At 36.6% G+C, this 21,765-nt stretch overlaps 1 protein-coding gene across 2 annotated transcripts in view; it reads left to right on the top strand.

Moving 5' to 3' along the window:
• The window catches only part of AFG2A (AFG2 AAA ATPase homolog A), a 350,747-nt gene that overhangs the window by 286,274 nt on the left and 42,708 nt on the right, over nucleotides 1-21,765 (top strand). For both annotated transcript variants that reach the window (XM_068990111.1, XM_068990112.1), the window contains one exon: nucleotides 5,425-5,589. In XM_068990111.1, coding sequence (XP_068846212.1) covers nucleotides 5,425-5,589 — 165 coding nt within the window. The remainder of the gene's footprint in view (nucleotides 1-5,424; nucleotides 5,590-21,765) is intronic.

The raw sequence follows: 21,765 nt of genomic DNA, 5'->3' as shown, positions 1-21,765 counted from the left end.
CTTGCCTACTTTCTGTTGGGTTGTTCATTTTCTTATCATTGAATTTTATGGTTTATTTCTATATTTGAATACAAGTTATTCATTAGATATGCCTATTGTAAATATTTTATCCCAGTCTGTGGCTTGTCTTTTATTTTCTTAAAGGTATCTTTAGAAGAGAAGTGTTTATTTTTATAAAGACCAGTTTATCAATTTTTTAATACTTCTAGTAGTTTTAGCTCTTACATTGAGATTCATGATTCATCTCAAGTTAATCTTTGAGTTTGCAGTGAGTTAAGAGGTCAGTGTTCATTTAAAAAATGTGAGTATCTAGTCATTGAGCATCATGTCTTAAATTACTTTCCTCACTGAATGCATTAAAAATAAAAATCAATATGGACTCCATATTCCCTTCTATTAATCTGCTATGTCTGTCTTATAGACTTCATCACACCATTTTGTTTCTTAATTAGCATTATAAGTTTTCAAGTCAGATAAATCCTTCAACTTTGTTCTTTTTTTAAGTTTTAGCTTTTACTATTCTCAGCTATTTGCATTTCTGTATAAATTTTATAATCAGTTTGTCAGTTTTTTTTAAAGTCTGTGTAATTTTTATTGGAATTGCATTGAGTCTGTAGATAAATTTGGAAAAAAAGAATATCTTAATAGTTTTGAGTCACTGTTTAAATTGGTCTTCTTTAATTTCTCTCAACAGTGCTCTGTAATTTTCAGGGAAGCATTCTGTTGTTACTTTTAGTCCTCCTTTATGTTTTTATATGTTTCCATTAGGTGGATTTTTTAAAACTGTATTTTCTAGTTTGCTGCCTAATACATCTTTTCTAGTTTTAAACTTGTATCCTCTAATCTTGCTATTAGTTGTTCTGTAGATTGCTTAGGAGTTTACATAAACTATTTTATATCCTCGGTAAAGGAGGATAGTTTTTTACTCTTTACTCTTCCGAGTTCTATACCTCCTTTCCCCATACTCTCTCCACTCTGGTTTTACCTTATTGCAAAGGCTAGTACTTCTGTTATAATGTTAGGTGGAAGTGGTGAGTTTTTTACCTTGTTCTTGATCTTAAGTAGAAAACATTCAATATTTTGACATTATGATGTGACCTGTAGGTTTTTATAGCACCATATATTATATTGAAGAAGTTCCCTTCTATTCCTAGTTTGCTGAGAACTTTCTTATCATGAGTAGATCTTAAATTTTGTCTTTAGTTTTTCTGCACATACTGAAGTGATTATATGGTTTTTCTCCTTTGTTCTGTTACTGTGCTGAATTATACTCAATGGATTTTGAGTGTTAAACTAACCTTGCATTCCTGGGATGATTCTTACTTGGTTATTATGATTTATCCATTTTATATATTGTTAGATTCTATTTGTCAATGTTTTTAAAGAATTTTTAGGTCTGTGTTTATGTCATCAGTCTGTAATTTTCCATTTTTGTGATGTCTTTCTCAAGTTTTGGAGTTAGTATCATACTGGCTTTTAAAACAAGTTGAGAAGTGTTCCCTTTTCTGTATCCTAAAGTGATTGTGGTGTTCTTTCTTATAATTTTGGTGTTATTTCTTCTCTGGTAAAATTCAGAAGGGAAGCCATCTGGTTTTGGATTTTTCTTAATGGGAAGGTTGGTTATAATGAATTCAATTTGAGAAGTTAAGTTCCATTTAAAAAGTGTAGAGCTATTCTGATTTTATGTTTCATTTTCTGTCCATTTTCATCTTGAATTTCTCAAGAAATTTGTTTATTTTTATTGTCAAAGTTGTTCATAATAATCAATTATCCTTTCATTATCTTTAGGATCTTTTAGTGATAAACCTCTTTTTCATTTCTAATTTGTTCTCTCTTTTATCCTTGTTCAATCTAGCTAGAATTTAATCAATTTTAAAAATCTTTGTGGAAAACCACTCTTAACCTTTGATTTTTGTCTCTTGCTTGTTTCCCATTTTTATTGATCTCTGCTCTCATGTTTCCTTCCTTGTACTTACTCTTAAGTCATTGATTTTAGACTTCTTTACTCTTATAAACATTTAAAGTAATAAATTTGCCTCTAAGCACTGGAAATGGCAATCCACTCCAGCACTCTTGCCTGGAAAATCCCATGGACGGAGGAGCCTGATAGGCTATAGTCCATGGGGTCGCAAAGAGTCAGACACGACTGAGCCACTTCACTTCACTTCACTTCACTGCTTTAAGTATATTTCACACATCTTCAGTTGTTAAATTTTCATTATCATTCAGCTTGAAACATTTTCTAATTTTGTTTGTGATTTCTCCATTGACTAATGTCTTATTTAGAAGTATGCTGTTTAATTTCTAATGTGTTTGGGATTTCCCTCTGTCTTATTTTTATTCATGACTAACTTATCTTCTTGTATTCACAGCTCTACTCTATATGATTTCACTTGTTTTGAATTTGTTGAGTTTTGTTTTACTGCTTATCATATGGGCTATCTTGATGAATATACCCAGTGTACTTGAAAAAAATATATGTTCTGCAGTTATTGGACATGATGCCTATATATAAATTTCAGTTAGGTCTGAGTAATTGATGGTCTTGTTAGATCCTCTCTGTCTTACTGATTGTTTTCTGGTTCTATTAATTACTAAAAGAAGAGTGTTAAAATCTCCTATTTATGTTGTGAATTTATGTTTATTATCTTTTTAATCCTGTCAGTTTTTACTGTATATATGTTAAGGCTTCATTATTAGGAACATACATATTTGTACGAAGGTTCTGAGACTTTACCCTATTTGAAAGCTAACAAGTTAGCCTGCCGTAATTCCATAGAGTCTGGCAAAAGACATGAGACTCCTGAGTCAGAGACAAAGATAATTTATTACTCACAGGATATCATCATTTTTTATGCCAGCTCCCTAAGAACTAAGTCCCACAGAGCAACTATATGAAGTTTCAATGTTTGTGTTTTCTGTAGTGTTTTGTGTGTGGTCCCAGCTGCATGTTTAAGATTTTGTTTTTTGTTGTTATTGTTGTTGTTTTAGGTTTTGTAATAAGATGGTAACGATAACCCTGTATGCGAGACAGCAAAAGAGACACAGATGTATAGAACAGACTTCTGGACTCTGTGGGAGAGGGCGAGGGTGGGATGATTTGGGAGAATGGCATTGAAGCATGTATAATATCATGTAAGAAACGAATTGCCAGTCTAGGTTGGATGCAGGATACAGGATGCTTGGGGCTGGTGCACTGGGATGACCCAGAGAGATGGTATGGAGAGGGAGGTGGGAGGGGGGTTCAGAATTGGGAACTCATGTACACCTGTGGTGGATTCATGTTGATGTATGGCAAAACCAATACAGTATTGTAAAGTAAAATAAAAAAAAAAAGATTCATGTCTGAGTTCTTGTCTTCCATACTTTCCGTATTCCTATCATGTCTTTTTTCTAGATATTTCATATATAAATACACATAAAAAATACACTGTTTTGCATTATAAGTGAGTATCTCTTATATATTCAAGGAGTACTGTTTCTCATTATGCCAGTAGCAAGAGTAATTTTTGGCATATTTAAGGCATCTACATGTTTGTGGTATTTCATTTCCAATCCACTTTCTTTCTTTCTTTCTGAAGATTCAGTTTTTCATCTCATGTCATTTACCTTCAACCTTAAGAACTTCCTTCAGCATTTTCTATGGTGTAGATCTACTGGTTTTCTTCCAGTGGAAAGGTCTACTGGTAGATATTCCTTGGTTTTGTTCCATCTGAAAGTGACTTTAGTTTTCCTTCGTTATTGAAGAGTACTTTCACTGGGAATAGAATTCTGGGATGACATTTTCATTCTTTCAGCATTTTAAAGATGTTGTTCTACTGGTTTCCACATCATTTTGATTGAGAGTCATTGGTGATTCAAATCATTGTTCCCTGTGTTCACGCTGGCGTCTTTAGTTCTCAGCTGTTTGACTGTAATATGTTTGTGTATGGTTTTCTTTGTAGTTATTTTCTTTGAAATTTATTGAGCTTCTTGATCGTGTCAATTCATGTTTGTTTACCAACTGGGAGGAATTTTCAGCTTTTTCATAAAATAATTTTTTCTACTGCGTCTTTTTTTGGATTTTTATTATATATATGTTAGACCTTTTTTGTCCCATAAGAATGATCTTTTCATGTAAATCTTATCATTTCACCTTCCTGCTTAAAGCCTTCCAATGGGAGTTTAAGGCCTTATAATCTGCCTGTGACTATCTCTCTAACCACATTTCCTACATCTTTTCACTTGATTCAAGATTTCTACCACAGTGGGGTTTTTTATTTCTCTGGAACATACTGGTCATCTGTGCCTTTACACTTGATGTTTCCTTTACTTTGAGTTCTCTTTTCCCTAATTTCTGTATGGGTGACTTCCAGGAGTATCAGCAAAATTTATTTCTTCAAAGAGGCTTTCTCTGACTGCCCCCACTAAAAGCTGCTGCATCCTGTCAACAGACACACTTTAGTTATTTCTTTTAATAGTTTTATTAAGATATATTCACATGCCATAAAATTCATCCACTTAAAATATACAATTCAAAGGTTATTAGTATATTCACAGACATGAATAACTATCACTTTAATTGTTTTTACACATACCTATCTTATTCATACCTATCTTATTCATGCTATTTCCTAGAACCAAGAACAAAGTCTGGTGGCTCAGATGGTAAAGCATCTGTCTACAATGCGGGAAACCCAGGTTTGATCCCTGGGTCGGGAAGATCCTCTGGAGAAGGAAATGGCAATCCACTCCCAGTACTATTGCCTGGAAAATCCCATGGACAGAGGAAGTTGGTAGGCTACAGTCCATGGGGTCGTGAAGAGTCAGACATGACTGAGCGACTTCACTATATTTGGTTTTACACATACCTATCTTATTCATGCTATTTCCTAGAACCAAGAACAAAGTCTGGTATATAGTACATGCTCAATATTTTTTTTCTGAATAGATGACTTCATTGTTTCTAAGATAATTCAGGCATTAGCCTTCAATAAAATATTAGGCAAGTTTTTTGACTGCCATCAGCTTTTAGAAGTATTCTTTGATCTGAGCTGTTATTTTGAGACCTCTGGAATAGCTTAACCCATATTTTAAGAATTACTGCAGGAAGTTATCCAAACACAAATCTTTTGATATGATGAATGCAAGTCGTATACACATTTCCTTAAAAGAGAAGAGTCGTCTTTTACTGACCTGACAGTTGCAAGGGAGCAAAAAGCCGTTCAGAAGTACTGCTTTTCTGTTTCCAAAAGTACTCTGACATTGTTATTTGTTTGAGTCTTTGATGTAGATATAGAATCACTGGTAGTCGTTTTAGTTACTAATTATGATAATAGTGAGTTGTTCATAAGCTTCTGGGCATCCTCTTTCCTTGTGTACCTTTCATGAGGAATGTCATTTCTGAGCTTGGTTAATCTGTGTTGCCCCCTCTTCTTTATATAGGCTTTGATGCGGCCTGGAAGAATTGATAGAATCATCTATGTGCCTTTACCAGATGCAGCAACAAGAAGAGAAATACTTAACCTGCAGTTTCACTCTATGCCAATCAATAACGAGGTTGATCTGAATGAACTCATCCTCCAAACAGATACGTATTCAGGAGCAGAGGTAAGACAGTTACCCTCAAAATACCTTGGTGAAAGGAAAGCAGTGGTTTGGGGTCTTTAGCAAAGAACATTGCTTGATGCCAGCTGTTTTAAATAACTCCATATTAAGAAATCTTAAAACAGGAAATACAGTACATGACAGATAGTCACTAAAATTAAATTACATTTTACCTGGCCTACAGTATTTCATTTGCTTTTACCTGGCTTATCTTATATCTCAAAATGTAGTCTTCAGAGAGGTAGCATAATATAGTGGAGAGATCACTGGACTAGAAGTGGAAGATTCTTTTGAGGCTTCTTGATATAGCAACTTCCAACCAGTTACACACTTTTCTGAACTTTGACTCCTTTTCCTAGCAAATGGAAATAGTGTACAACTTTCCCTACTGTGTTCTCATAAAGATCATAAAAATGAGATTAAGATATCATGAACATACTCCGAAATACAAAAGACTTGATTTTCTTATCTTTTAAGCTTTTGGAAAATTATCTCAGTCTACAAAGATTCTGTGATAAAAACCATAAAAGGGACAGCCAGCCTGCTCTTAATAGTAAAAATACACTTTGAACAAGAACAACAACACCTCTGTGAAAATATGAAAATTTTAAGAATGGCATATTAAGTAAGAGATAGTTTTCTCTCCTTAGCAGCTGTTTACTTAGGCTGTTTTTGTTTACAGAATAAAATTCCACTAAAATATTTGTGCAACTTTTCTACATGTGTTCAACACAGAAATGTCTTCTGAATACCACTGATACGGGTTTGTACTAGAAAATTAATACTCTCAAAAATATGAAGTTGCAGATTCTTTTCATTCTGAATTATCCAGCAGACTGGGACTCCACTTTCTGTTTTACTTGGTGTTATTTTTATCTGTCTTCTATAAAAACCAGAGACTAATACATAATAAACCATATGATAATTAGAGTCTTGTAGATAAATTTACATATGGAATTGGATTTAGTATATCATGCAGTCATAGCTAATAGCAACAACCAAAACAAATCTCAGATCTACTAATTGTTTCTGCAACTGTGAACTATGTATATTTGATTTTCCCCCTTTAAATGTTTAAATTCCACTGGGGTGGAAAATTCTTGTAGAAAGCTTGAGAAGCAGTTAAAGTGCTGTTACGTTTAAAGTCCTGTCTAAAACAGTAATCTTTATGAGCATCTCTTTGGCATGACCATCCATTAAGTTAAAATGAACATATAGTTACTGCTAGCTGACTGCTGTAGCATTTCTTAAATTTAGTTTTTGATGTAAGAGCAAAGGCTGGCATCCTGTATATGATATGTCAGTTTACAGGAAACAGCCAGGAGAAGAAACCATAAATCTTTCATTTGAGTGAAGTGGAAGAGCAGTTAGCAAAGTATAAATATGCCTTTCTCACTTTGAAGTAATTCATGATAGTAACACAGAAGTGCAAAACAAAAATCAAAGCCAGTGAGGTCCTGTCTGGCTGAGAAGTAAAAACTCATTTGGTGCCAGGAATTATTATACCAGCTTGCTAATTCTTATGTAGTGCGTGCCTTATTCAGCCTGAAATATAAGCACATTCATTTCTGATTAATTTTTATATCAGATCTTCTAAAAATAGTCATAGAGAAAGTAACAGACATTTCTGTCCCTCGCTTTACATTTTTGTGTCCCATAATGCTTGGATGAGGGAAGGGTATTCCACTGTGGTCCTAATTATAATTAGTATATGACTACAATTTTGTAGACATTTATTCCAGACGTATATCTTGTAGTTCTGCGTTTTCAATTTGGACAAGACGGATTAGTTACACAGTTTTTGTTTTGAGAGGAGGGTTTGGTCTCAATATTTAGGTAATTCACACAGGTGCCCTATTATTTGAAAAGAAATACTAACTTTTTTAAAGTCTTAAAATTAATCAATAGGAAATTTAAGATAGATTAAACTTAGTTTCACATAAAATATAAGGTCTCATCTTTTTTTCTTCTCTGTATCAGAATGAAAATGGCACGACAATGTTTGAAAGCCAAAATTAGTTTTGATCGGTTTTTAAATAGTAAAAACAAAGTCAAAGTTTGCATTTCAGTCATGTGACTCCTACAGACTCACTGCTTTATCACTGATGTAACTAATTTATTTCTTCCCCCAGCAAGGCCAGGTCCTTCAGCACAAAGCCTACTACATAGAATATACTTAACAAAGACTTAATAAACTGAAAAAATTATATTTAGGAAAAATAGACTTTCCCTTCTCATTTGTCATATAGGAAACTTCTTATAGCAATGCGTCCTGCTATAGGCACAACCTCTTTTTCAGGGTTGAACTGTCTCTGTGACCACTTTTGGTATAAAAATGAAACTGCCGACTCAGTTAATTATTGTCTTTTCAGTAAAGTAGTATATTCAGTATTCAGTATATTCAGTATTATATCAAATTAATTTTACTTGGCTGTACAGTATCAGCTATTTAACAAAAATTTGTCTGGGTGAGCCAGAAATGAGGAAATTACTGGCACTCTGTTTTTTTGGAAACAGAAAATGTTTACTTTAACTGTGGTGAGTATTTTATTTATCTTTTTAATTAAAAAGTTGTAGAGGATGATTGGGATGGGGATGATATCGGCACTTATTAAGCAACTGGGATAAGAGGGGTTACTTTTTCAAAAAAAATTTTTTTGTCACCTGGTGCTTTTGTTTCCTGAAAGCTTACAGACACCCAGAGTTTGAAATAGCTCCTTATACTGAGTTACTTCATTTTCCCTCCTTGGAAAGGGTCTACAGGGAATTAGAATATATTTTTTAATCCTTAGGAGAGTCCCAAAGGGAAGTTTGTCTCCTGCTGAAAGAAGAAGGTGGTTCCTAGGGAGCATCTTCTGAGGAGAGGCTGAAGCAGGCAGCATCCATCAGCTGCCCGTGCAGCCCTCTATTCCCCCGTGGCCAGAGCCTCATTGTCTTTGATTTCTTGGCTGTAGCTTCCACTTAATGGAAAAACATGTTGCCATTTAAAAGCAGATGGGAATTCAGCTCAGGAGGAAATAAGAAGTCTTTTTTGGTTATGGCTATTGTTTTCTTTTGCTTTGATTTTTGTTTTTTAAGTTATTTGTAGCAGATTCCACTTCATGTATTTCTGCTGTGTCAAATTATCCTAGTTCCTTTTGGAAAACTTTTACCACTGGCAGGAAATCAGCAATCATAAATATATGTATATGAAGCCATAACTGGGCCCATTACTCGTGTGCCATGTGCTTGAAGAGAGAGGTGATGAATAAGATACGTAATTTCCTCAGTATAATAATTTGCTGCAATAGACTGACAATTAATGTCGGTAAAATTTAGATTCACTATTTGCATTTGGATGTTATCCTCGTTTTAGTGATTATCTTGTTAAATTGACAAAATATCTAAGAGCCAGCTATCAGCTATACATTTATGAGCAATCATAGCATTTATTTCACTATCAAGATTTGAGAATTCAGCTTTCAAGAGAGGCAATTAAGTAGGAGAAAAAAACAATTTTAATGATACAGTCAGGTAGACTTTTAATAGAATTGTAGCTCATTTCTTCAGAGTTGCTTCCGACAAGTTATTTAATATTTAACTTCTTTGAGTCTTAGTTTCCTCATCTGTGAAATACCTGCATGACAAACTGTTTTGAGGGTTGAGTGAGATAATAAATGTAAAAGCAACAAGGCCTGACACATAATGAGTGCTTCATAAATGTTATTTCCCTTCATTTTATCCTCCTTATATCAGTTCAGTGTTTATATTTACCACTGCAGTATTGAATGATGCTGCCATAAGACAGTTTTGCATGGTCTCAATAACCAGATAATTTATCTGAAAGCTGTTAATAAATAATCATTGAGTTTGCCTCTTACACTTTTCTCCAGCTGTAGAAATCTACTTAATATAGTGACCCTTTTTAGAGTCATCTTATGAATCTAGCTCTAGCAATGTGTTAAATACATTTCACAATTTTTCAAAAAGCTTTAACTTCATGTAAATTTAGTCTTATCTTTGTTTTACTAAAGTGATGTGTCTTGCCCTGAATTCTATTTTGTAGTCTAAGTCAGGGCCCTTCTGAGTCTAATAAAAGCTCAAAATCTTCATGTCAGCTTGACATTAAAAAAATCACTTTCAGTGTGCTTCATTAATTCCAAAACGGTTCTATGCACTGTGCTTGAGCTATTATAGCTAATAAAGTTGTTGTTCAGTTGCTCAGTCGTGTCCAACTCTTTGTGACCCCATGGGCTGCAGCACACCAGGCTTCCCTGTCCATCATCAACTCCTGGAGCCTCCTCAAATTCATGTCTATCATGTCGATGATGGCATCCAACCATCTTGACTTCTGTTGTTTCCTTCTCCTCCTGCCTGCTTTATTGTCTTGCTGACTGACTGTTATTCTTTTAACATACTTTCTCTTTTCTCCTACCCAGTGAAAACAGAAGGAGCAATTATAATCATGTAGGATATCTGCACTTTTCATCCATGAATGCTCTTGTGACTATTTTCCCTAATCTAAAAATCAAGATCAACGTACTGGAACCTGACATAGATTGACTCTTTATATGACCAGTCTAGCAACACATCTGAGATAGGACTCAAGATCCTCAGGCAGGACAGGACACGTTTTGGCTCCCTGTGCAGTGCTGGTGGAGAGCGATTAGCAGCAGTGTTCACATCTCTAAGTGCAGCAGGCATCACGGGACTTAGCACCCTCCTGTAGAAACACCCGCAATCTGCTTATCCTGCCTAATCAGAAACTGCCCTGTGAAATCGTGCTGTTGTGACCATTTGGTCTACTGCTCTTATTTGAGATCTTTGTTCTCTCCACTCTTTATTGTGCATTTACCCTAAAATTCTATATCTATAGCTCAGAGTTTCAAAGTACTCTTTGCTCACACAGCCTACTGAAATCACTGCTTTGTCATAAAACCATCATGACAAACCCACCCAAAAATGGCTTCTCCTTTTGAATGCTTTTACTCTGATTTTTGTTTCATTTTTTTGGCTCTTAGGATATTTTCTCTTCTGGTTATTTTAATAAGGGCAGCCGCCTCATGTCCCGCCAAACAAACTGTAAGATTGTCTATGGCAGAAACTAGGTTCTGTACTTCTTGGACTTCCAGCACAGCAATCACTGTGTCCACTGCATCAGTGAACTATATGGTGAATGGATGATTTGTGGGTTGATTCTAAGTAATCCTAATGAACAAAATACCAATTTTAACATTCACTAAAGTGACACTTGCAGTTTTAAACTTTTTTTGATACTGATTTATCTAAAGTCCCATAGCAAATAAATGTGACAGACCCAGAACCAGAAATCAGATCCTTGAACGTGTCCTGAAAGGCTCTTCCTGGCTCTGAGTCAACAGAAGGATCTTCGAAAATGTTCCATAGTCCCTTTGACATCTCTGATCTTTGATAAAGGTTTGCCTGCTCTTGTGGACAGTGGGTATGAAACATCTTGACACGTTTTTTATATGTACTTGTCTTACAGTTATTGTCTTTACCTACCTGGATGTCATCTTCACAAAAATTATAAGCTACTTGAAGTTAGGAACTGTGTTTTTCTTTATTTACTTACAATATTTTCCCAGGTATTGTGAATAAGATCTTCAGTTTAGAGGGAAAGACATATAAATAACTAAGTTCTATATAATGTGTTTGTGTGTGTGCTGAGTTATGTCTAACTCTTTATGACTCCATGGACTGTAACCCACCAGACTCCTCTGTCCACGGGATTTTCCAGGCAAGAATACTGGAGTGGGTTGCTGTTTCCTTCTCCAATACAATGTGTTTATGTGACATGATATAGTCATGTGCAGAATACTGTGGGAAAAAGAAGAAGTTGTAACTCTGCACTAAGTAGAATTGAAGGAGGGGATAGCTGATCTGAGTCTTAATAGGTGAATAGCAGTCCGCAAGTATAGGAGGGCTGGAAAGGGGAGCGTCCCTTGGCATACAGAAAGGTAGAAATGCATAAAAGTACATAGTGCGTTCTACATTCCGTTAAAGGTTGAAATATGAATAGAAAGAGTCTGAGAGTAGAAATGGTAGGTACTAAACCAGGGGAAATGAGTCAGACAAGTGTGAAGGACCTTGGACATCACATCAGATAGCCAAAGTATTGGCGTTTCAGCATCAGTTCTTCCAATGAATATTCAGGGTTGATTTCTTTTAAGATTGACTGCTTTGATCTCCCTGTTGTCCAAGGGACTCTCAAGAGTCTTCTCCAGCACCTCAATTCAAAAGCATCGATTCTTAAATTCTCTGCCTTCTTTATGGTCCATCTCTTACATCCATACATGACTACTGGAAAAACCATAGCTTTGACTATATGTAATGTCTCTGCTTTTTAATACACTGCATAGGTTTATCATTGCTTTTCTTCCAAGGAGCAAGCATCTTTTAGTTTCATGGCAGCAGTCACCATCCACAGTGATTTTGGAGGCCAAGAAAAGAAAGTCTGTCACTGTTCCCATTATTTCCCCATCTATTTGCCATGAAGTGATGGGACCAGATGCCTTGATCTTAATTTCTTAATGAGTTTTAAGCTGGCTTTTTCACTCTTCTCTTTCACCCTCATCAAGAGACTCTTTAGTTCCTCTTTGCTTTCTGCCATAAGGGTGGATTCATCTGCATATCTGAGGTTGTTGATATTTCTCCTGGCAATCTTGATTCCAGCTTATAACTCATCCAGCCTGGCATTTTGCATGATGTGCTCTGCATATAAGTTGAATAAACAGGGTGACAATAAACAGCCTTGTACTCCTTTCTCAATTTTGGACCAATCAGTAGCTACCCTGTTTAAATGAATCATGATAAAGTCTTCCAGTGCAAAAACCAGATATACTGAAAGCATGTATTAGGCTATGACTTTTAAGCCAGTCCTCTACCCCTCTCTCTTACTGTTTAGTAAAAACCAAGACCTAGACTTCAATCCTGTCTTGACCACTTACTACAGTATTAATTTGGCCAGATCAGTTATCATCTCAAGAACTAATTTCTCATATTTTAATAAAAGAGTAGAGATATGGTCTTCATGATCCTTCCTAGTGCTAATAATGTGTACCTATACCTGTCATAGATTAGAGTAGTCCTATAAGGAATTCCTTAGGGATTGTACCTCCAGAGACGTATAAGACAGTTATGTTTTCCTTACAATGCTCCTGGAAACCTGGAATCTTGGGATTGTGGTCATTATCTCTAAATACTTGCTTCTATGGCCTAGAGACCCTAACCTTGGCACAAGAAGAATAGGAACCTTGAAAGACTCTGACAGTTCTTAGAATTTGGATCTTAATAAAAATTCTCCTGGGAACCCTGGAAGTCCACTGGTGAAGACTCCATGCTTTCACTGCCAAGGGCCCTGGTTCAACCTGTGGTCTGGGAGCGGAGATTCCACAAGATGTGTGGTGTGCCCCGCCCCCGCCAAAAAAATCTCTTTAGCAAACTTGAACAATTTTCCACTGAATGGAAATGAAAGTTTTAATCGCTCAGAGGTTCCCGTGCCCATTGATTTTTTTTCCTTGATACCTTTGGTTTTCCTGCTTTTGATCCTTCTTAAGAACAACTTGTCAAGTTCAGTATCTATGATTCTGGAGGCATTAGAATAAAAAGTCTTATAAAATGAAAATATGCATCAGCCTGCTTTTTCCCTAAACTGTTTGTTAGGATAGTAAGTAAAAGCTACAAAGTTATAATGTTCATTTTAACTTACAGTTTTAAAAATATACAGTATATAGAAATGTAACATTGTCTATATTTCCAAACATGAACTTCTACTTAAATTGGCAATAAAAAGAAACCTTAATTTGGCTTACGCAAAGGCTATTTTAGATAGGCTGTTTATACCAAAGCAAACCATCCTCCAGAACACCTTGTGCTGCCATACCTGTATTACTGACTCCTTGCCAGTTGTTTAAAACTGCTGTCAGATTACAAGAAGCATTAGTCAGAAAGGAAATGAATGTTGAATGAGAGGCTGGCTGGCAACAAACTTAATAGAGCATTTTATTACTGAAAGTATAAAGTACTGAAGCCCATTTGTAAAAAGAAGTGGTGTTATCAAGGCAACAAGTTCATCAAGACCTACCTGATAATCTAGTCCTCAAGGCTGGTATCCAGGCAAAGTAAGTATCTATGAAGAATTACTCAGGCCAATAGTAATGGCATTTTAACAGCCTATGTTGTTTCTCCTCTTCCAGATTTTCAGTCTCTCTATTGATCCATGCTGGTCCACCCAGAATTTTTGTATAAACATTGAATCTGTGCTTCTTCATCTTCAAAAGAATGATAAATTTGGAGGTTTTACCAACTTGGAAAGAGCGCATGATTTTTTTAAAAAGTGTGTAGAGCATGCTTTTGGAGAAGGAAATGGCAACCCACTCCAGTGTTCTTGCCTGGAGAATCCCAGGGACAGCGGAGCCTGGTGGGCTGCCGTCTATGGGGGTCACACAGAGTTGGACACGACTGAAGCAGCTTAGCAGCAGCAGCAGAGCATGCTTTAATTCTGTGGTATAAATCCTGGTAGAGTTGGACATTTTTGATTATTTGAGGTGAAGTAGGCTCAGTCCAGTTCAGTTCAGTCACTTAGTCGTGTCTGACTCTTTGCGACCACATGAATTGCAGCACGCCAGGCCTCCCTGTCCATCACCAACTCCCAGAGTTCACCCAAAACCATGTCCATCAAGTCGGTGATGCCATCCAGCCATCTCATCCTCGGTCGTCCCCTTCTCCTCCTGTCCCTAATCCCTGCCAGCATCAGAGTCTTTTCCAATGAGTCAACTCTTCGCGTCAGGTGGCCAAAGTATTGGAGTTTCAGCTTTAGAAGTAAGCTAATTTGTAATAATAATTTAATTGATCTATATATGAAAATCACTGCAGGTGGTGATTGCAGCCATGCAATTAAAAAATGCTTACTCCTTGGAAGGAAAGTTATGACCAACCTAGATAGCATATTCAAAAGCAGAGACATTACTTTGCCAACAAAGGTCCATCTAGTCAAGGCTATGGTTTTTCCAGTGGTCATGTTTGGATGTGAGAGTTGGACTGTGAAGAAGGCTGAGTGCTGGAGAATTGATGCTGTTGAACTGTGGTGTTGGAGAAGACTCTTGAGAGTCCCTAGGATTACAAGGAGATCCAAACAGTCCATTCTAAAGGAGATCAGTCCTGGGTGTTCTTTGGAAGGAATGATGCTAAAGCTGAAACTCCAGTACTTTGGCCACCTGATGCGAAGAGCTGACTCATTGGAAAAGACTCTAATGCTGTGAGGGATTGGGGGCAGGAGGAGAAGGGGACGACCGAGGATGAGATGGCTGGATGGCATCACCGACTCGATGGATGTGAGTTTGAGTGAACTCCGGGAGTTGGTGATGGACAGGGAGGCCTGGCGTGCTGTAATTCATGTGGTCGCAGAGAGTCGGACATGACTGAGCAACTGAACTGAACTGAACTGATATGTGAAAAGTATGCCACCAGTGTAAGTGAAGACTTGTTCTTCTTTTAAGAACAGTTTGGGGACTTCCCTGGTGTTCCAGTGGCTAAGACTCCGCACTCCCAATGCAGAGGGCCCAGGTTTAATTTCTAGTCAGGGAAATAGATCCCACATGCCAGAACTGAGTGTTCACTTTCCTCAACTGAAAGAACTCACCTGATGCAATGAAGACCTGCTGTAGCAAAATAAACAAAAAAAAATTGTTTAAAGAAAAGAACAATTTGTACCGTGTGAAACTGCATTATAGTTAGCAGATGGGTTAATGAGAGAGATCTGTTGCCCAGAATAGATGAAATGATTCATACAGTAAGTACATAAGTGTATTTATCCTCATACATATAGCAGGTGCTCAGTAAATCATTTTTGTTGTATATTTGTATAAATCAGCAAAATCAATTTCATTGCTCTCTAATATAAAGAACTTACAGTTTGTTTAATATTTCCATATTTTGCTGCCTTAGATTTTATGAATACTCATGAGTGTTTTATGTATATGTCATGTTTTTAGTTTTAATGGTATGTTCTTTAAATTCAGACTGTAATTCATAGTTCCATGCAGAATTTATTTCAGCTGATTTAGATTTAAACATCTGAAACCCCTATTTTCATTTGTTCATTTTTAAAACATGTATACTTTTTTTTTTCATTTTCAAATACATAAACCTAATATTTCCTTGCAAACTGTCTACATAATATCCCTATTTCAGTATATTAAAGTAATACTTGGTTTCTTGGGTACAATGTAATTTTTTAATATGTTTTATTGAAAAGAAAAAAATGGTACACCTAGCATTTCTACTAGAATAATTGTTCAGGAAATACACATACCGAATTACTGTGCCCTTTCAATTTTAGCTTAGAGTTGAACCTGAGTGTTTAGGTAAGGCTCAGAAATCTAACGCAAAGGACAAAAATACTTCCTGTTTGTCATCTGGTGTTAGATGGTGACACATAGATGTTCTTATTCTTCATCCTCAAGTGACAGTGGTTCTGAGTTCTCAAAAGTGTCATTCTATTAAAATATTACCCAAACTGTAAAATAGTTTAGAGTTACAATACAGTCATTGAATTGTTTTTAAATATAACCTCTCCTGTGTTTTAGAAATTTAAAAACTGAATCTAACCTTGCCTTGGGCTAGAAAGAACAGTACCAAGAATTAAGATTTGCATCTCTCTTTTGTTTTGTCTGTTTTTAACCTCCAAATACTATTTCTGGTGGTTTTTAATAACAACTAGCTCTCTTTTTTGCTTCGAATCTGGAAAATGGGTTTTGCTTTTATATTTGTGGGAAAGTTTCCCTGTTCATTTAGACGGAAAAATTAAGATACAGTACACATACCAATTTTATCATTGTAGAAGTTCCAAATCATAAATTAGTCATTTTCTCTTTTTCTTCAGAATTACGCAAAAAGATGGAAAATCACTTAAATTGTTTTTGGCATTTGGAAAAGACCTTCTTTCTGTGATAGCAAAAGTAGTACTTTGGCATATTTTTATTCACTTCAAAAGAACCCTTAAGGAGTGGTTTTATGTTTAAACACAAGAATTATATTTGTTTGCCTAGCATTAACTTCTTGCCAGAATTCTTAAAAATACAAAAGGTTAAACACTGAACAGTGGTAGTCCTCAGCATTTCTTTTTTTCATTTCTTCTCTATCATAAATCTGGGTCAGAACTGGAGATTTGGGGGAGATGAATCCAGAAGTGTCAATTCGAAGTGAACTTTCTTATTATACAATTGAATTGGTCATATGAATGAGTGAGTGAGTGAGTGAAGTCGCTCAGTCGTGTCCGACTCTTTGCAACCCCGTGGACTGTAGCCTACCAGGCTACCCCATCCATGGGATTCTCCAGGCAAGAATAAAGGAGTGGATTGCCATTTCCTTCTCCAGGGGATCTTCCTGACCCAGGGATCAAACCCGAGTCTCCCACATTGGAGGCAGACGCTTTAACCTCTGAGCCACCATATTGGGCGTAAAGTATGTATACATCCACAAGTTTATGGACACTGGGCTACCATTTCATCCATGGCTTCTTTCGAGCTTAATAAAAGACGTTTATGCTATAAAATTAATATTGTGCTCCTGCTATAAAAAGCACACCAAAATTTTTTGCCATGTCTAGTTTCCTGATATTTGAACCTTTAGGGATAGTTTTATGAGTAAATTATATCCTTGGTGCTTTTAAATTACATATTTTAAAAGATATTTATTTATAAAATTATAGAATGTTTATTTTATAAAGCAAGTTACATTAATATTTTCATTCACTTTGCACTTGTATCTAAAACTAGAATTAGTCATTGAGTTTTAGGAATATAATAAAATAACTCAAATGTATAAGACTTGGTCCATATTATACAACATAATAAATTATGTAAAAATTGAAACACATCAAAGTCCTGCTGTAACATGATCTAGCTTATTATAAAATCCAGTTCAATGTGGGCATGACTTGGATCCTACCACAAGTGGTTTATTTTCAATTACTACCCTAAAACCTCATTATAATAATTTTTATAATAATATCTTATAGCATAAAGTAGTATATAGCTGTGTTCTGTATTGTTTTGAACTTTTGTTTTTGCTACTCCAGTAGTGATATAGCCTGAGGACCTCCTGAATTCTTTTTTGATAACCAATACTTTAGATAATCAAGATGTGATTCATTCTGAAAGTCATATAATAGGCAAAATATAAAATATTAAAGAGAGTATTTCTCCCATTTTATGTGCTTCACAGAGAGAACCACAGGCTGATAAAAGAGAGGCAGAGATCTTAGTGCCTAATAAGTTTGAAGTTTTCTTTTCTCTTTTTCATGATCATAATTGCTTATAATTTTTTAAAGAGTGGCTATGAACCAAAATCTGTCCCTGAAAAATTCATATGTTGAAGCTCTAACCCCCAATGCAATAATATTTGGAGATAAAGCATATAAGGAAAGGAGGGAACTAGGATTAAATAAAGTGATGGTTGCTGCTAAGTCACTTCAGTTGTGTCCGACTCTGTGCGACCCCACAGACAGCAGCCCACCAGGCTCCCCCCGTCCCTGGGATTCTCCAGGGAAGAACACTACAGTTGGTTGCCATTTCCTTCTCCAGTGCATGAAAGTGAAAAGTGAAAGTGAAGTGGCTCAGTCATGTCCGACTCTTAGCGACCCCATGGACTGCAGCCTACCAGGCTCCTCTGTCCATGGGATTTTCCAGGCAAGATTATTGGAGTGGGGTCTAATAAAGCCTCCTGAATGTACAGGGGAAAGGTCATACATGACCTAGGTTACTATGATACTTTTGGATGTCTACAGGTAGGAAGGGAGCCTTCACCAAAAATTGACCCTGATGACACTCAATCTTAGATTTCCAGCTGTGAGAAAATAAACTTCTAGCGCTTTGGCCATCCACTCTGTGGTATTTTCTATGGCAGCCCAAGCAGACTAACACAGAGTCCATTACACCTCACATTATTAAAGAACAGGTCATGTTATATTTTTTATTTCTTTTTTTCTGACTAATAAAGATGATTTCTCTTAGTTAATAGTCATTAATTTCATCCTGAATTATCTTTGAGAATAGGGTTAGTATAGGCAATTCCTAGTTTATACAAAGTTAACTCTGAGTTGCCTCTTAAGGATTCAAAGTAACATTTATTTCTCAAAGCAATGCTTCCATTGGTGAATAGTTTCCAAGCTAGTTCCCTGAAATGTAGTACAACACAGTATAAGTAACCTAACAGGAGTGGGTATAAATTTTAGTTCCTGGAAAAAGAAGGACATGAACTATTAGAGCCAACCAAAGGAACGGGGGAGATTTTTTTTTCCCCTTGGCACAAAGCCAGTCCTATGCAAATTAGATTCGAGAAGGTTTGTCTTCACTTTTTCTGTTTGTATAACTTTTCACCCTTCATCTTCCAAGTTCCTTGCCCGACACCTAACATCCTCCAGACCTACTTTTCTGAGTTCTGTTTTTGACAGTCTCTGTCAGTTGTCTGGTTGAAAAGCAATCTAATTAAATCAGTTCACTACATAATGTTAAATAATCAAGAACATTCACAGAAGTATCTGCATTTTTTTTAAATTTTACTCTCTCAAATTAATTTCTTAATTGGTGCATTTTGGGATTATATTTTTTAAAATAAATAGAAAAGAATTTAGAAGTATTCTAGTATGTTCCCTATAGCTTTTCTTGTTCTTTACACTTACAGTTCAGTTCAGTTGCTCAGTCGTGTCCAACTCTGTGACCCCATGAACTGCAGCACTCGAGGCTTCCTTGTCCATCACCAACTCCTAGAGCTTACTCAAACTCATGTCCATTGAGTCAGTGATGCCGTCTAACCCTCTCATCCTCTGTCGTCCCTTTCTTGTCCCACCTTCAATCTTTCCCAGCATCAGGGTCTTTTCCAATGAGCCAGTTCTGTGCATCAGGTGGCCAAAATATTGGAGTTTCAGCTTCAGCATCAGTCGTTCTAGTGAATATTCAGGACTGATTTCCTTCAGGATGGACTGGTTGGATCTTCTTGCAGTCCAAGGGACTCTCAAGTGTTTTCTCCAACACCACAGTTCAAAAGCATCAAATCTTTGGCACTCACCTTTCTCTATAGTCGAACTCTCACATCCATACATGACCACTGGAAAAACTAGATGGACCTTTGTTGGCAAAGTAATGTCTCTGCTTTTGAATATGCTATCTAGGTTGGTCATAACTTTCCTTCCAAGGAGTAAGCTGCTTTTAATTTCATGGCTGCAAACTCTATCTGCAGTGATTTTGGAGCCCAAAAAAATGAAGTCTGACACTGTTTCCACTGTTTCCCCATCTATTTCCCATGAAGTGATGGGACCAGATGCCATGATCTTAATTTCCTGAATGTTGAGCTTTAAGCCAACTTTTTCGCTCTCCTCTTTCACTTTCATTAAGAGGCTCTTTAGTTCTTCACTTTCTGCCATAAGGGTGGTGTCATCTGTGTATCTGAGGTTATTGATATTCCTCCCAGCAATCTGGATTCCAGCTTGTGCTTCATCTAGGCCAGGGTTTCTCATGATGTACTCTACATATAAGTTAAATAAGCAGGGTGACAATATACAGCCTTGACATACTCCTTTTCCTATTTGGAACCAGTCTGTTGTTCCATGTCCAGTTCTAACTGTTGCTTCCTGACCTGCATACAGATTTCTCAGGAGGCAGGTCAGGTGGTCTGGTATTCCCATCTCTTTCAGAATTTTTCACAGTTTGTTGTGACCCACACAGTCAAAGCCTTTGGCATAGTCAGTAAAGCAGAAGTAGATGTTTTTCTGGAACTCTCTTGCTTTTTTGATGATTCAGCATATGTTGGCAATTTGATCTCTGGTTCCTCTGCCTTTTCTAAAACCAGCTTGAACATCAGGGAGTTCACGGTTCACATATTGCTGAAGCCTGGCTTGGAGAATTTTGAGCATTACTTTACTAGTGTGTGAGATGAGTGCAATTGTGTGGTAGTTTGAGCATTCTTTGGTATTGCCTTTCTTTGGGATTGGAATGAATACTGATTTTTTCCAGTCCTGTGGCCACTGCTGAGTTTTTCAAATTTGCTGGCATATTGAGTGCAGCACTTTCACACCATCATCTTCAGGATTTGAAATGGCTCAACTGGAATTCCATCACCTCCTCTAGCTTTGTTCATGGTGATTCTTCCTAAGGCCCACTTGACTTTGCATTCCAGGATGTCTGGCTCTAGGTGAGTGATCACACCATCGTGATTATCTGGGTCATGAAGATCTTTTTTGTATAGTTCTTGTGTGTATTCTTGCCACCTGTTCTTAATATCTTTTGCTTCTGTTAGATCCATACCATTTCTATCCTTTATTGAGCCCTTTATGTGAAATGTTCCCTTGGAAAAAGATCTCTAGTCTTTCCCATTCTATTGTTTTCCTCTATTTCTTTGCACTGATCACTGAGGAAGGCTTTCTTATCTCCCCTTGCTATTCTTTGGAACTCTGCATTCAGATGGGTATGTCTTTCCTTTTCTCCTTTGCTTTTTGCTTCCCTTCTTTTCATAGCTATTTGTAAGGCCTCCTCAGACAGCCATTTTTCTTTCTTGCATTTCTTTTTCTTTGAGATGGTCTTGATCCCTTTCTCCTGTACAGTGTCATGAACTTCTGTCCATAGTTCATCAGGCACTCTGTCTATCAGATCTAGTCCCTTAAATCTATTTCTCACTTCTACTGTATAATCGTAATGGATTTGATTCAGGTCATATCTGAATGGTCTATTGGTTTTCCCTACTTTCTTGAATTTAAATCTGAATTTGCCAATGAGAAGTTCATGATCTAAGCTACAGTCAGCTCCTGGTCTTGTTTTTGCTGACTGTATAGAGCTTCTCCATCTTTTGCTGCAGAAAATATAATCAATCTGATTTTGGTTTTGACCATCTGGTGAAGTCCATGTGTAGAGTCTTCTCTTGTGTTGTTGGAAGAAGGTGTTTGCTCTGACCAGTGAGCCCATTCTCTTGGCAGAAGTCTGTTAGCCTTTGCCCTGCTTAATTCTGTACTCCAAGGCCAAATTTGCCTGTTACTCCAGTTATTTCTTGACTTCCTGCTTTTGCATTCGAGTCCCCTGTAATGAAAAGGGCATCTTTTTTGGGTGTTAGTTCTAGAAGGTCTTGTAGGTCTTCATACAACCGTCCAACTTCAGCTTCTTCAGCATTTATTGGTCGGGGCATAGACTT

The sequence above is a fragment of the Capricornis sumatraensis genome, chromosome 17 (genome assembly GCF_032405125.1).
Source record: "Capricornis sumatraensis isolate serow.1 chromosome 17, serow.2, whole genome shotgun sequence".
Taxonomy (NCBI): domain Eukaryota; kingdom Metazoa; phylum Chordata; class Mammalia; order Artiodactyla; family Bovidae; genus Capricornis; species Capricornis sumatraensis.
The sequence above is the reverse complement of the archived record's forward strand: the minus strand, read 5'-3'. Positions and strand labels throughout refer to the sequence as shown.